At 36.2% G+C, this 13,443-nt stretch overlaps 1 protein-coding gene across 1 annotated transcript in view; it reads left to right on the forward strand.

Annotated features, from left to right (window-relative positions):
• Nucleotides 1–8,616, forward strand: part of LOC131682940 (contactin) — a 37,844-nt gene extending 29,228 nt beyond the window's left edge. Inside the window, exon 3 of the mRNA XM_058964791.1 lies at nt 6,245–8,616. Coding sequence (XP_058820774.1) covers nt 6,245–8,517 — 2,273 coding nt within the window. The 3' untranslated portion in view covers nt 8,518–8,616. The remainder of the gene's footprint in view (nt 1–6,244) is intronic.
• Nucleotides 8,617–13,443: the final 4,827 nt, after the last annotated feature.

Here is a 13,443-nt window from a genome sequence, read left to right on the forward strand (position 1 = left end):
TATTGAGATCCGTCATTCGCTAGCGGAGTTCCGCATAGCGGTGTACGACAATGAGATTGTGTCACTGTGTGGATTATTCTGACGGTCACTTTCGGTGAGGTGCCACAAATCTCACGTGACTAAGGAGATCGGAAATTTCGAGTTACCTCCCTTAAAGTGAGAGATGTCACTGAAGTGACAAATTTTGTCACATTAGGTGACTAAGGGAATATGGAAAGTGACTTCAATGAGGTGACTTTTGGAATAAGAAAAACGATGCAACTAATTTTAATTTTAATGGTTGATTTTATTTTTTAGATTTTAGCAGTGGAAGCTCTACAAAAATATTGTAAATCTGTTAGAAATGTGTAATGAAGTATTAGTTATCCTCCTCCGTTATATTATTCTTATCTATGATAACGACCATAAAAGTACTGATGAAATAAAAGATGACAATAACATAACTGTTGTTTTTATACGTAATAATAGTCAAACAAAGTCATTTTTATTAGACACGACTTGTGAGATAGATTTGTTTTCGGTTGTCATTTTGGGATGTGGATGATGGTATAGAAATAACGGGAAATAGGGAAAGTGACAGTTTCAGGATACGCTTGAAACAGTTCGTTACAATTAAATTGTTGTTGAAGATAAGCTTTGTTTGCACTCCTGTTGGTCTGTGGATAGTATTTGCAGTTAAAATGAAACTTCTGATTTCAATTTTCACAATGTGATTGGAACATGGAATCGGTTTCATTTTGTAACATATATTTTGTTTAGGCCATCAATTAATATAGATGATTGGGAATGCGTCTCTACTTTTTAGCATTGAAAGTCAATTGAAGTGATGTATTGATGGGATCTAACAGCATGTTCCATTACTGCACGGATCATTTTTTGAGAGTATCTAGCTCCAGGGAAAATTAAACTAATCGTATATTTTTGTTCTTATTCGTTACATGTGAGATGTTGGTTATTTGTGTCACTGTTTGTGGGTTCGCGACTGCTCTCATCCCCCGGGGATAGTCGTTGCGATTCCGGAAGCTGCCTGCGCAAGTCTCAACGCCTAGTATTGACGTTCTGGGGTAGGAATGGACCCTAGTAACATTTGTGGATTTGTGATTTTATTTTTATTTTATAGCCACTAATAAAACTTAGATTGCTCTTATATCGTGCTATAAAACTTCAATTGTTACTTGGAGAATGCCTTTTTTGGTTTTCGGGTATCGGGGACGTATTTTGTTGTTAGAAGGTTTTCAAATCTGGTTTAAAGTTTAGGATCGTACCTAAAGTTCTGGATTTATCCGCTGACTTCTGTAAAATTCTGATTCTTGGTTTCTACCCATGCAATGAGTGGTTGTTTTACGCGGTGTTCTCTAGCGGTAGAAGTAGAGTGACGTTACGTCTTCTGCTGCGATGAGATATCAAGGTACGTGATAGTATTTTATGTTGCCGTATCAGAACTAGGACTGATTAGAGAAAGACAGGCAAATTCTATGTTGCTCCTTGTATAGTTCACCGGCAGCTTAAGTCTGTGCTAGCTGGTCTGTGAAATTATTGTATTACATAAGCATGCATGAAATATATTTTTCATATTCTACTATTGATGCAGAAGTACAAAAATTGAAGCATATCCCGCCATATATGTATTTCGGAAATTGTGTTCCTATTGAAAATAGGCAAATAATGTTAACTAACAAATTGATAACATTATTATGATGGTATAAATGTAAAACATCACTAAAGACGACTATACTGTATATCCAAAATTTGTGTTACTCTATATGGCCATTTTTCGCATTTTTCAGAAGCATTATGAACATGAATTGTTGCAGGGGCCCCATGGAACTTTTGTCGAAGCTTTTTGGAAACAGTGCGTTTTTATGAAGAACCACGACCGATTAATATACTTTATTTCAGACATTCTTTGTTGACTGACTGAATATTTTACGATCAAAATTTAAATATTGAGTTTGGGAGGGACTATTGAAACGATTTGAACAGATGTTAACATTTAGTAAATATACGGTGGGCTCAATTACAGTACGATAATTGAGGAAGAAATTATGTTTCCCGTTCGCTAAAAAACAATTTCATGCACTCAATATACTACAATATACATTAACAACTTTTCAATGTACCCGAGAAACATGCCAATGCCATACATTCAACAAAGGCCTTTTCCAATTCAACCTAGATTCCCACCAACACAACCCAATCAATTTTTCCAATCAAGACCCCAATCGAACCCATTCCCGGCATCTTCTCAGACCACAAACCAATCTAGACCAATACGAAAGCGAGGCGCACAATCTAGTGCGGTATACAAGGCCTTGGCCCAAGAGGTCTTTGGTGAAGGCGCCCAAGTCGGGTCGCTAGGGGCGGAAATGACTCTCCAGTGCAAGCATCTGGACGAGTTCACGACCGCAGAAGATGTAGTCGCAGCTGTTAAGGAACAATGCGACGTCACAATCGAGCGGGCCTCTGTGCGATTTAGAGATGGACCCTCTGGCACCCAAGTAGCCTACCTCAGGCTACTGCAGGCGGATGCCAAAAAGGTAACCGAGAAAGGGAAGCTGAAGATCGGCTGGTCGGTATGCCCTATTAGTATACCCCAGCCGCCTTCAGTGGATAGGTGCTATCGGTGCCTTGAGTCCGGCCACAAAGCCTACGAGTGCAAAGGCATAGATAGGAGCAAACTATGTCATCGCTGCGGCGAGGAGGGGCATATATAAATATAAATATATATATATATATATATATATATATATATATATATATATATATATATATATATATATATATATATATATATATATATATATATATATATATATATATATATATATATATATATATATATATATATATATATATATATATATATATATATATATATATATATATATATATATATATATATATATATATATATATATATATATATATATATATATATATATATATATATATATATATATATATATATATATATATATATATATATATATATATATATATATATATATATATATATATATATATATATATATATATATATATATATATATATATATAAGTTACAAATGATCCCGCGAGACAACATTTAGAAGCAACGACGCTCCACGCGCTAAGTTCGAAGTTCTCGCCATCAGCATTAATTGCACCAGCCGGCGACGGCTTGGAAACAATAAACCAGTGTAATCTGCCGACGTCGACCCATATCGCCGGACGTCCAGCGCAGCAAGTTTCGTTTGTTGAACAATTGTCAGTTGGGTCAAAACTTTCGTTATCGACATAATCATAGAAGTGCGGTTCCTCTGGGCATGGACCGAGTTCCCACTGTTGAGAATTATAATTCATAAAATGTTGCTGAGATTGATTTGGCCGATTCATATAATTTACCCTTATAGATGGGTCTACTTCCATTTTCTCTACTGGTTGAGGCTTAGAATTGTTCGTTCTAAATTGATTGATCTGCTGGGGGTAATTTTGTCGACCGAAAGTTCTGAACGGTATTGGTCTAGAATGGTTTGTGGTCTGAGAAGATGCCGGGAATGGGTTCGATTGGGGTCTTGATTGGAAAAATTGATTGGGTTGTGTTGGTGGGAATCTAGGTTGAATTGGAAAAGGCCTTTGTTGAATGTATGGCATTGGCATGTTTCTCGGGTACATTGAAAAGTTGTTATTGTATATTGTAGTATATTGAGTGCATGAAATTGTTTTTTAGCGAACGGGAAACATAATTTCTTCCTCAATTATCGTACTGTAATTGAGCCCACCGTATATTTACTAAATGTTAACATCTGTTCAAATCGTTTCAATAGTCCCTCCCAAACTCAATATTTAAATTTTGATCGTAAAATATTCAGTCAGTCAACAAAGAATGTCTGAAATAAAGTATATTAATCGGTCGTGGTTCTTCATAAAAACGCACTGTTTCCAAAAAGCTTCGACAAAAGTTCCATGGGGCCCCTGCAACAATTCATGTTCATAATGCTTCTGAAAAATGCGAAAAATGGCCATATAGAGTAACACAAATTTTGGATATACAGTATAGTCGTCTTTAGTGATGTTTTACATTTATACCATCATAATAATGTTATCAATTTGTTAGTTAACATTATTTGCCTATTTTCAATAGGAACACAATTTCCGAAATACATATATGGCGGGATATGCTTCAATTTTTGTACTTCTGCATCAATAGTAGAATATGAAAAATATATTTCATGCATGCTTATGTAATACAATAATTTCACAGACCAGCTAGCACAGACTTAAGCTGCCGGTGAACTATACAAGGAGCAACATAGAATTTGCCTGTCTTTCTCTAATCAGTCCTAGTTCTGATACGGCAACATAAAATACTATCGCGTACCTTGATATCTCATCGCAGCAGAAGACGTAACGTCACTCTACTTCTACCGCTAGAGAACACCGCGTAAAACAACCACTCATTGCATGGGTAGAAACCAGGAATCAGAATTTTACAGAAGTCAGCGGATAAATCCAGAACTTTAGGTACGATCCTAAACTTTAAACCAGATTTGAAAACCTTCTAACAACAAAATACGTCCCCGATACCCGAAAACCAAAAAAGGCATTCTCCAAGTAACAATTGAAGTTTTATAGCACGATATAAGAGCAATCTAAGTTTTATTAGTGGCTATAAAATAAAAATAAAATCACAAATCCACAAATGTTACTAGGGTCCATTCCTACCCCAGAACGTCAATACTAGGCGTTGAGACTTGCGCAGGCAGCTTCCGGAATCGCAACGACTATCCCCGGGGGATGAGAGCAGTCGCGAACCCACAAACAGTGACACAAATAACCAACATCTCACATGTAACGAATAAGAACAAAAATATACGATTAGTTTAATTTTCCCTGGAGCTAGATACTCTCAAAAAATGATCCGTGCAGTAATGGAACATGCTGTTAGATCCCATCAATACATCACTTCAATTGACTTTCAATGCTAAAAAGTAGAGACGCATTCCCAATCATCTATATTAATTGATGGCCTAAACAAAATATATGTTACAAAATGAAACCGATTCCATGTTCCAATCACATTGTGAAAATTGAAATCAGAAGTTTCATTTTAACTGCAAATACTATCCACAGACCAACAGGAGTGCAAACAAAGCTTATCTTCAACAACAATTTAATTGTAACGAACTGTTTCAAGCGTATCCTGAAACTGTCACTTTCCCTATTTCCCGTTATTTCTATACCATCATCCACATCCCAAAATGACAACCGAAAACAAATCTATCTCACAAGTCGTGTCTAATAAAAATGACTTTGTTTGACTATTATTACGTATAAAAACAACAGTTATGTTATTGTCATCTTTTATTTCATCAGTACTTTTATGGTCGTTATCATAGATAAGAATAATATAACGGAGGAGGATAACTAATACTTCATTACACATTTCTAACAGATTTACAATATTTTTGTAGAGCTTCCACTGCTAAAATCTAAAAAATAAAATCAACCATTAAAATTAAAATTAGTTGCATCGTTTTTCTTATTCCAAAAGTCACCTCATTGAAGTCACTTTCCATATTCCCTTAGTCACCTAATGTGACAAAATTTGTCACTTCAGTGACATCTCTCACTTTAAGGGAGGTAACTCGAAAATTTCCGATCTCCTTAGTCTCGTGAGATTTGTGGCACCTCACCGAAAGTGACCGTCAGAATAATCCACACAGTGACACAATCTCATTGTCGTACACCGCTATGCGGAACTCCGCTAGCGAATGACGGATCTCAATAGTGGCATGTCTGTAATAATATACGTACATGGAACTATTGAGAACCTGAGCTACAGGTCCAAAGCCCTGGTAAAGGAAAAAAGTTGCGAAAATCGCTTATATACGACGATATATTTTAAAAATGGCCATTTTCCATTATTCGCATTTGCTGAACCTCTAAATGATTTTTTAGAATATTGAATTCTTCTACAAAAGTGCATGAAATATGCATAATATCTTTCATTCTAGAGTTGAGCACCGTGACTTTTCGTACATCGATTTGTTTTGGGACAGCCTAATATGGAGTCACTCGTGGCATGGCGCGAAAACAACCGAGTTTGAGATGCCTCTAATATGTCGTGTGCGATCGGTTAGAAGTTCTGTACTTATGTCTCAGTACGTCCAAATGTATAATTTTTCAACATTGATGCAGAAATGAATGTTGCTTTTTTAAAAATAAAACAAATACTAATATATTTTTTATATCTTTGTTTCAGGAACTTACCATTGTGTCGCCGAAAATAAATTTGGGCGGATACTCTCCGAAAGCATTGAATTAAACTTTGGATATATACTAGAGTTCAATTTGCAACGATCTTCAGAAACGGGTGAAATGAACTGGGGTAAATCGTTATATTGTGATCCACCACAACACTATCCTGATGTTCGATATTACTGGTCTCGGGATTTCTTTCCTAATTTCGTCGAAGAAGATCAGCGTGTTTTCGTCAGTTATGACGGGTCGCTATATTTTTCCTCTCTGGAAATCAAAGATCGAGCAAATTACTCTTGTAATGTGCAAAGCACCGTCAGTGATACAGGCAGAAATGGACCATTTTTTAATTTACAAGTTGTTTCTCATCCACACTATCAGGATTTAATTTTTGCCAATAATTTTCCGAAAATTTTTCCAGAAGCGCCTATTACCGGAAAAGATATACGAGTGGAGTGTATGGCATTTGGTTACCCCGTACCTGTCTACAACTGGACAAGAAAAAATGGCAATCTTCCGCGTTATTCACATTTGGAAAATTTTAATAGAGTACTTGTCATAAATAATGCTACTGTGAGCGATAATGGCGAATATGTATGCACCATTAACAATAATAGAAAATCCATATCGAAAAGTGTGTTTATAAACGTTCAAATGGAACCGAATTTCACAATTCCATTGAAAGACAAAATTAAAGATTATCTAAGCTCAGTAACGTTTTTATGCGAGGTATCCGCTATCCCAGATGTTAACTATACATGGTACAAAAATGCAGAAATAATGGATCTTGAAAACCTCAAGTTCAATAAAGATAAATATGTAATACAAGACAATGTTCTTAAAATCAACTTTCTGGATCCAGAAGAAGATAATGGAATGTACCAATGCAAAGCTGTGAACCAGCTGAAAGGTGTGTACTCATCTGCACAACTACGTGTGTTATCTATGAAACCATCGTTCAAAAAGAGACCGTTGGAATCAGAAATATATTCTATATATAACGGTAATACAAGTATTGAGTGCAAACCGGAAGCAGCACCAAGACCGAAGATAGCGTGGAAAAAGAATGGTAACGTGATTGGTAGCGGAGGCCACCGTAAAATATTGCCCAGTGGAACTTTATACATTTCCCCAACATCCCGAGACGACGAGGGTTTGTATACCTGCGTCGCAAGTAACTCGCAAGGTGTCGCAGATTCTAAAGCCCGCCTGATTGTGCTACAGGAGCTTCGATTTATTGAGCAATTACCACCAAAACTGATCAAGCAGACTGGCGAAATGTTATATTTAAGATGTGATGCCAGCTACGATGAAGTTCTTGATGTCGCATTTCTTTGGACGCACAATGGCCGCATTATCAATATTTTAGACAACGCTTTTTTTAATTTCAAATATATTATAAATTACAACAGTCTGGAGGTGCATAATTTAACTCAACTTGATGGTGGAGAATATGAATGTGTCGCAAAGTCAGCAGTTAACAAAATAGTATCAAAAACTATTGTTGTCATTCAAGGTCCACCTGGAGCGCCCGGAGCAATCAAGGTTATTGACATTAAGAAAACCGACGCAGTGTTGGAATGGATAGATGGCACAGATAATGGAAGGCATATACTGTTCTACAATATTCTGGGTAGAACTAACTGGAATAAAACATGGGTAAACATTTCAGAAAACGTTGTCGCACAAGAAGTGGATCGTTATAACGGTAGACGACGTGCTTCAGTGAATTATCTTATGCCAGGATGTGGTTATGAGTTTAGTGTGATCGCAGTTAATGATCTAGGTGCTAGTATCCCAAGTCTACCATCTCCTGTATATAACACACAGAAAGATAAGCCATATATTGCTCCAAGAAATGTTGGTGGTGGCGGTGGAAAAATTGGGGATCTTACAATTACTTGGAATCCTCTGCGTCCAGAAGAACAGAACAGCATTGATATTCACTACAAAGTTTATTATCGTTTGTTAGGTCAACGTGAATGGGCTTCGAAAGTATTGAAAGAACAAGGAAATGCAGGAAAAGCGGTTGTCCACATTCCATTTGATAGATACTTTACGCAGTATGAAGTGAAAATTCAGGCCATTAATGATCTCGGCGAGGGTCCTATAAGCAAAATTGCAGTTATATACTCAGCTGAAGACATGCCACAAGTAGCGCCACAGCAAACAATTGCAAAAAGTTATAATTCGACAGCTCTTAACGTCAGTTGGGTTCCTGTATTGCATACCAGGGAATACATTAGAGGAAAACTTATTGGACATAGGGTAAGTTAGCACATGTATAAAATGCTTCTTTACAAAATCTCCAATTGCCAAAAATTAGCGGAAAATTCCGGATACTAAATGCACAATATTATAGGGGAATGTGTTCGGTTGTCGGCACACTTTTGTTTTTGGTTCATAACATTACTCCAATTGCACAATATATGGGAATAAGTATAGCAATAGAAAGCTAGATGCTATTGCTAATAACTGATGGAAGAATTTAATTTATTGTGTTAACTAAAAACGCCAAAGATCTATTCGTAAAGCCCGTTCCAAAAATACCCATATTGATTATCTTATTGAGAAATCAACATTTGCCACAAAAAATAGGGTGCCGACAACCGACCATGTTTGGGTGCTGACAACAGATTTTACTAACCTTTTTGAAAACTGAACAAAAAAATTGTAGCGTACATTTTGGTGCCATTCAATGTAGAATCACAAAATAGAATAAACTCACATCGTAAATATTCAATGCGCACACTTTTTCGATCGATTCACTTCTTTCTATAACAGTAAGCAAATCACCAAAAAAAACTTTTAAGTAGAGTTTCACTTGTTCAAAAAATATATTGGTTGTTGAACAGAACATTCAGCAATCGGCACAAAAAGATTGCACTGATGTAACACACAAATAATATTTATTAGAATGTCCATGTCTGCTTTCCGTCAAAATTTACGTATTTATTTCTCTTCTTGGGTTGCGTTTCGATTTCGTCTAATCAGAATCTGACTCTAACTTAGAGTCGTTTTTTTTTCTTTAGGGATAAATACAGCATAGTGCATTTTGCATTTTTTTTAAATCGTTTATTTGACACGGCTCATTGCCGGTAGCTTCACAGAGCCAGAATCACATTTTTTTAATATTTACAGAAATAAATATAAAAACGTTTTTAATCCACCTAACAGTGTGATGAGACATTTCTTATAACTTTTATCACTCTCTTCGGATATTATATCGTTTGAGAACATTTAGAACTTGATGCTTCGCGATGTTTTTGAATACACATACTACATGGGATAGTGGCAGGGCTCAGAGAATCGCTCAAATCAGCATAGGAAAACATCAGTGCTAGAAATCTGAAACCAAATCAATGGGAAAGCGAAAAAATGACCCATGAAATATACATACAAACGAATTATTGTTAATGCTCTGTTAATAAAATATCTAAATTGTGTTAAGAAAACTGAATTTTCCTGAAGGGGTTATTTATTGTACTGAGCCAAAAAAATCGAATTTTTTTTTTTTGAATCGTTTGAAGTTTATACTTTACTCAAATTTCCAACGCGACTGAGAACTAAGAAATCAACGCTTTTTCTTGAAAAGAGCGATACTAGCAGTGATACCATTCAAAGAAAATCAACAGTGAATATTTCCAGACTTGGTTTTATTTCCTATTTAAGAACTATTGTGTTTTTTACATCCTATATTGCATGATTCAGTGATCGAAACCCAAAACTTCATAAAGTATTTGAAATTATTAAATTAAAATTTGTTTTTGCTATTGAAATTGACAAAATGATAGAATCGCCTTTTTGGCGATTGTTTCGGTCCCACCTATCAGCATTGAAGTATCGCCCTTACGTTTTTTTACAATAACTACCGTTCTACAGCACCGATTTCGTCCGTGTTTTTTCAATAGCGATCATTGTACAGCTGGTATCAGCTTGATAATCCTAAAAAAATACGAAAATAACAGTTTGGCCTCTAAACTGCTAGCAAAAAAAGTATCGCCCTGTTTGTTTGCATGGAGCGTGGAGGGCGAAACTTTAAATAAACAAACAAAAATACAGTTTCGCCCGTTGTATTTTTTGCTGTAGTTTAAGAAAGCAATATCGTAGAATCCAAATTTTTAGGTAAATTTGTTGCGTTTCAAAGCCCTCATTCGCATGTATGAAAAAAGCCTTATGTTTACATTTGTAAGTATCGCCCTTTTCACAAAAAAGCGTTGAAAAGAAATCGCAGCTCCTGATATCACGCTATCTCTAAAGTGCATGCGTGCATAGTTCCAAATTTTACTTCGACATCGACTTTTTCTAAAGGTGACTTCCCAGTAGTATCCTTGATTTGAATTATTATCACTAATCCTAATGCCAAAGAACAAATAAAAACCTCTCGAAACCGAAATGTTTGGGAAAATCATCATCATTACTGGAATTTTCATTTTCAGCTGTCTGCACGGCGAGTTAAATCTGTAATGAATACTAAAAATTAATTTCTATTCCATAATTTTCAGTTCAGCAATTCGAGAAATCGTGCTCACCGCAAGCCATGAAAAATAGACTACGTTAGGAAGCGATGGTCACTATTTATAAAAAAATCACGGTTAAATAAAAAATAAAAGTATTAAAAAAATTCAAATAGTTTATAATTTTCACAAATTTATTAGGAAAAATTGTTTAATAAGCTTTCGTAATATTGTGTAGGAAAAAAGCTGAAAATTTCAGTATTTTCTCTATCTACAACATATAAACCCTTAAGTATACCAAATAATTGGAATAGGTTCGCCAAATTTTGGAAGAAGTCTATAAAATAACCCCTTGAAAACTACCTAAAAATTGTTGTAGTTCGATGCAATAAAAAACCTGTTTTAATCCACCTAGCGGTACAATTGTGCCTTTCGCATTTCTCTAAACTATGGTACGGAGGCTTTTTATGTACAACATACTTGTGGAAATGTCCATTACATTCTTAGTACACTTTGCACTTATACACAATGGCATGCCAGCCACGAACTTGATGAGCTACGTGTCGACGGTGAAACACTTGAAACAAAAAAAATATCATACTCCATTAGCCTAATCAGCATTAGATCAATGTTATCTGCTTGCTAGCTCATTTTGTCATGCGGGGGTGGGTATGTGAGGAGGACGAAAGTCCCATGAACGAACGACTCTCCAGTTTAAATTGGTATGCTTTGTGATATAGTGGTGGTTTAAAGATGATGGGGTTGAAAGGGAGGGGTATGAGGGCTGGATGGGGTGGTGGTCTGAGGGCTGATTTAAGGAGATTTTTAAAGGAGGGGAGTGAACAGTAGAGGGGGGGGGGTATAACCCCTCTCCGTAAACCATCAACTACGCCCCTGTTAAAATGCAGAAACCTTATGCGAGTCGAAAAAAAAAAATTGGCCCGGGATTAGGTTGACGTTTTTCAGTGATTGCATAACCTTTCTATATGAGAAAGGCAAAAATGTGCCAATATCCAAAAAAGTGAATAGTCGTCAAATTTTTTTTCGAGTTTGCATCAAATCTCGACGTTTCATGCACCTTGAACACATTTAGCATCAAAAATAAAAATTCTATTTTTAATTTTTTCTATAGTTTATATGAGAAATTTCTGTGTGGCCGCACTCTGAAACCCGTAATTCCGGAACCAGAATTCCGATCGATCCAAAATTCAATAGCAGCCGATGGAAAGGTTGCACCTTTCATTTGAGACTAAGTTTGGGCAAATCGGTCCAGCCATCTCTGAGAAAAATGAGTGACATTATTTGACACATACGCACATACATACACACATACATACACACACATACACACACACAAACAGACTTTTTCCGATCTCGACGAACTGAGTCGAATGGGATATGACACTCGGCCCTCCGGGCCGGGATTAGGTTGACGTTTTTCAGAGTGATTGCATAACTTTTCTATATGAGAAAGGCAAAAATGTGCCAAAATCCAAAAAAGTGAATCGTCGTCAAATTTTTTTTCGAGTTTGCATCAAATCTCGACGTTTCATACACCTTGAACACATTTAGCATCAAAAATAAAAATTCTATTTTTAATTTTTCCTATAGTTTATATGAGAAATTTCTGTGTGGCCGCACTCTGAAACCCGTAATTCCGGAACTAGAATTCCGATCGATCCAAAATTCAATAGCAGCCGATGGGAAGGTTGCACCTTTCATTTGAGACTAAGTTTGGGCAAATCGGTCCAGCCATCTCTGAGCAAAATGAGTGACATTATTTGACACATACGCACATACATACACACACATACACACACATACATACAGACATACACACACATACAGACTTTTTCCGATCTCGACGAACTGAGTCGAATGGGAAATGACACTCGGCCCTCCGGGCCGGGATTAGGTTGACGTTTTTCAGTGATTGCATAACCTTTCTATATGAGAAAGGCAAAAATGTGCCAAAATCCAAAAAAGTGAATCGTCGTCAAATTTTTTTTCGAGTTTGCATCAAATCTCGACGTTTCATGCACCTTGAACACATTTAGCATCAAAAATAAAAATTCTTTTTTTTAATTTTTCCTATAGTTTATATGAGAAATTTTTGTGTGGCCGCACTCTGAAACCCAGAATTCCGATCGATCCAAAATTCAATAGCAGCCGATGGGAAGGTTGCACCTTTCATTTGAGACTAAGTTTGGGCAAATCGGTCTAGCCATCTCTGAGAAAAATGAGTGACATTATTTGACACATACGCACATACATACACACACACATACAGACTTTTTCCGATCTCGACGAACTGAGTCTAATGGGATATGACACTCGGCCCTCCGGGCCGGGATTAGGTTGACGTTTTTCAGAGTGATTGCATAACCTTTCTATATGAGAAAGGCAAAAATGTGCCAAAATCCAAAAAAGTGAATCGTCGTCAAATTTATTTTCGAGTTTGCATCAAATCTCGACGTTTCATGCACCTTGAACACATTTAGCATCGAAAATAAAAGTCATTTGGCATCAAAAATACAAATTTGATTTTGAAAATTTTTCTTTTCAGTTTATATGGGAATTTGCTGTGTGATTGCACTCTTCAACTCGTAACTCCGGAACCGGAAGTACAATCAATAAAAATTCAATAGCAGCCGATGGGAAGGTTGTACCTTTCATTTGAGACTAACTTTGTGCAAATCGGTCCAGCCATCTCTGAGAAACAGAGGTCACATTTTTTCCACATACA

The sequence above is a fragment of the Topomyia yanbarensis genome, chromosome 1, assembly GCF_030247195.1.
Source record: "Topomyia yanbarensis strain Yona2022 chromosome 1, ASM3024719v1, whole genome shotgun sequence".
NCBI lineage: Eukaryota > Metazoa > Arthropoda > Insecta > Diptera > Culicidae > Topomyia > Topomyia yanbarensis.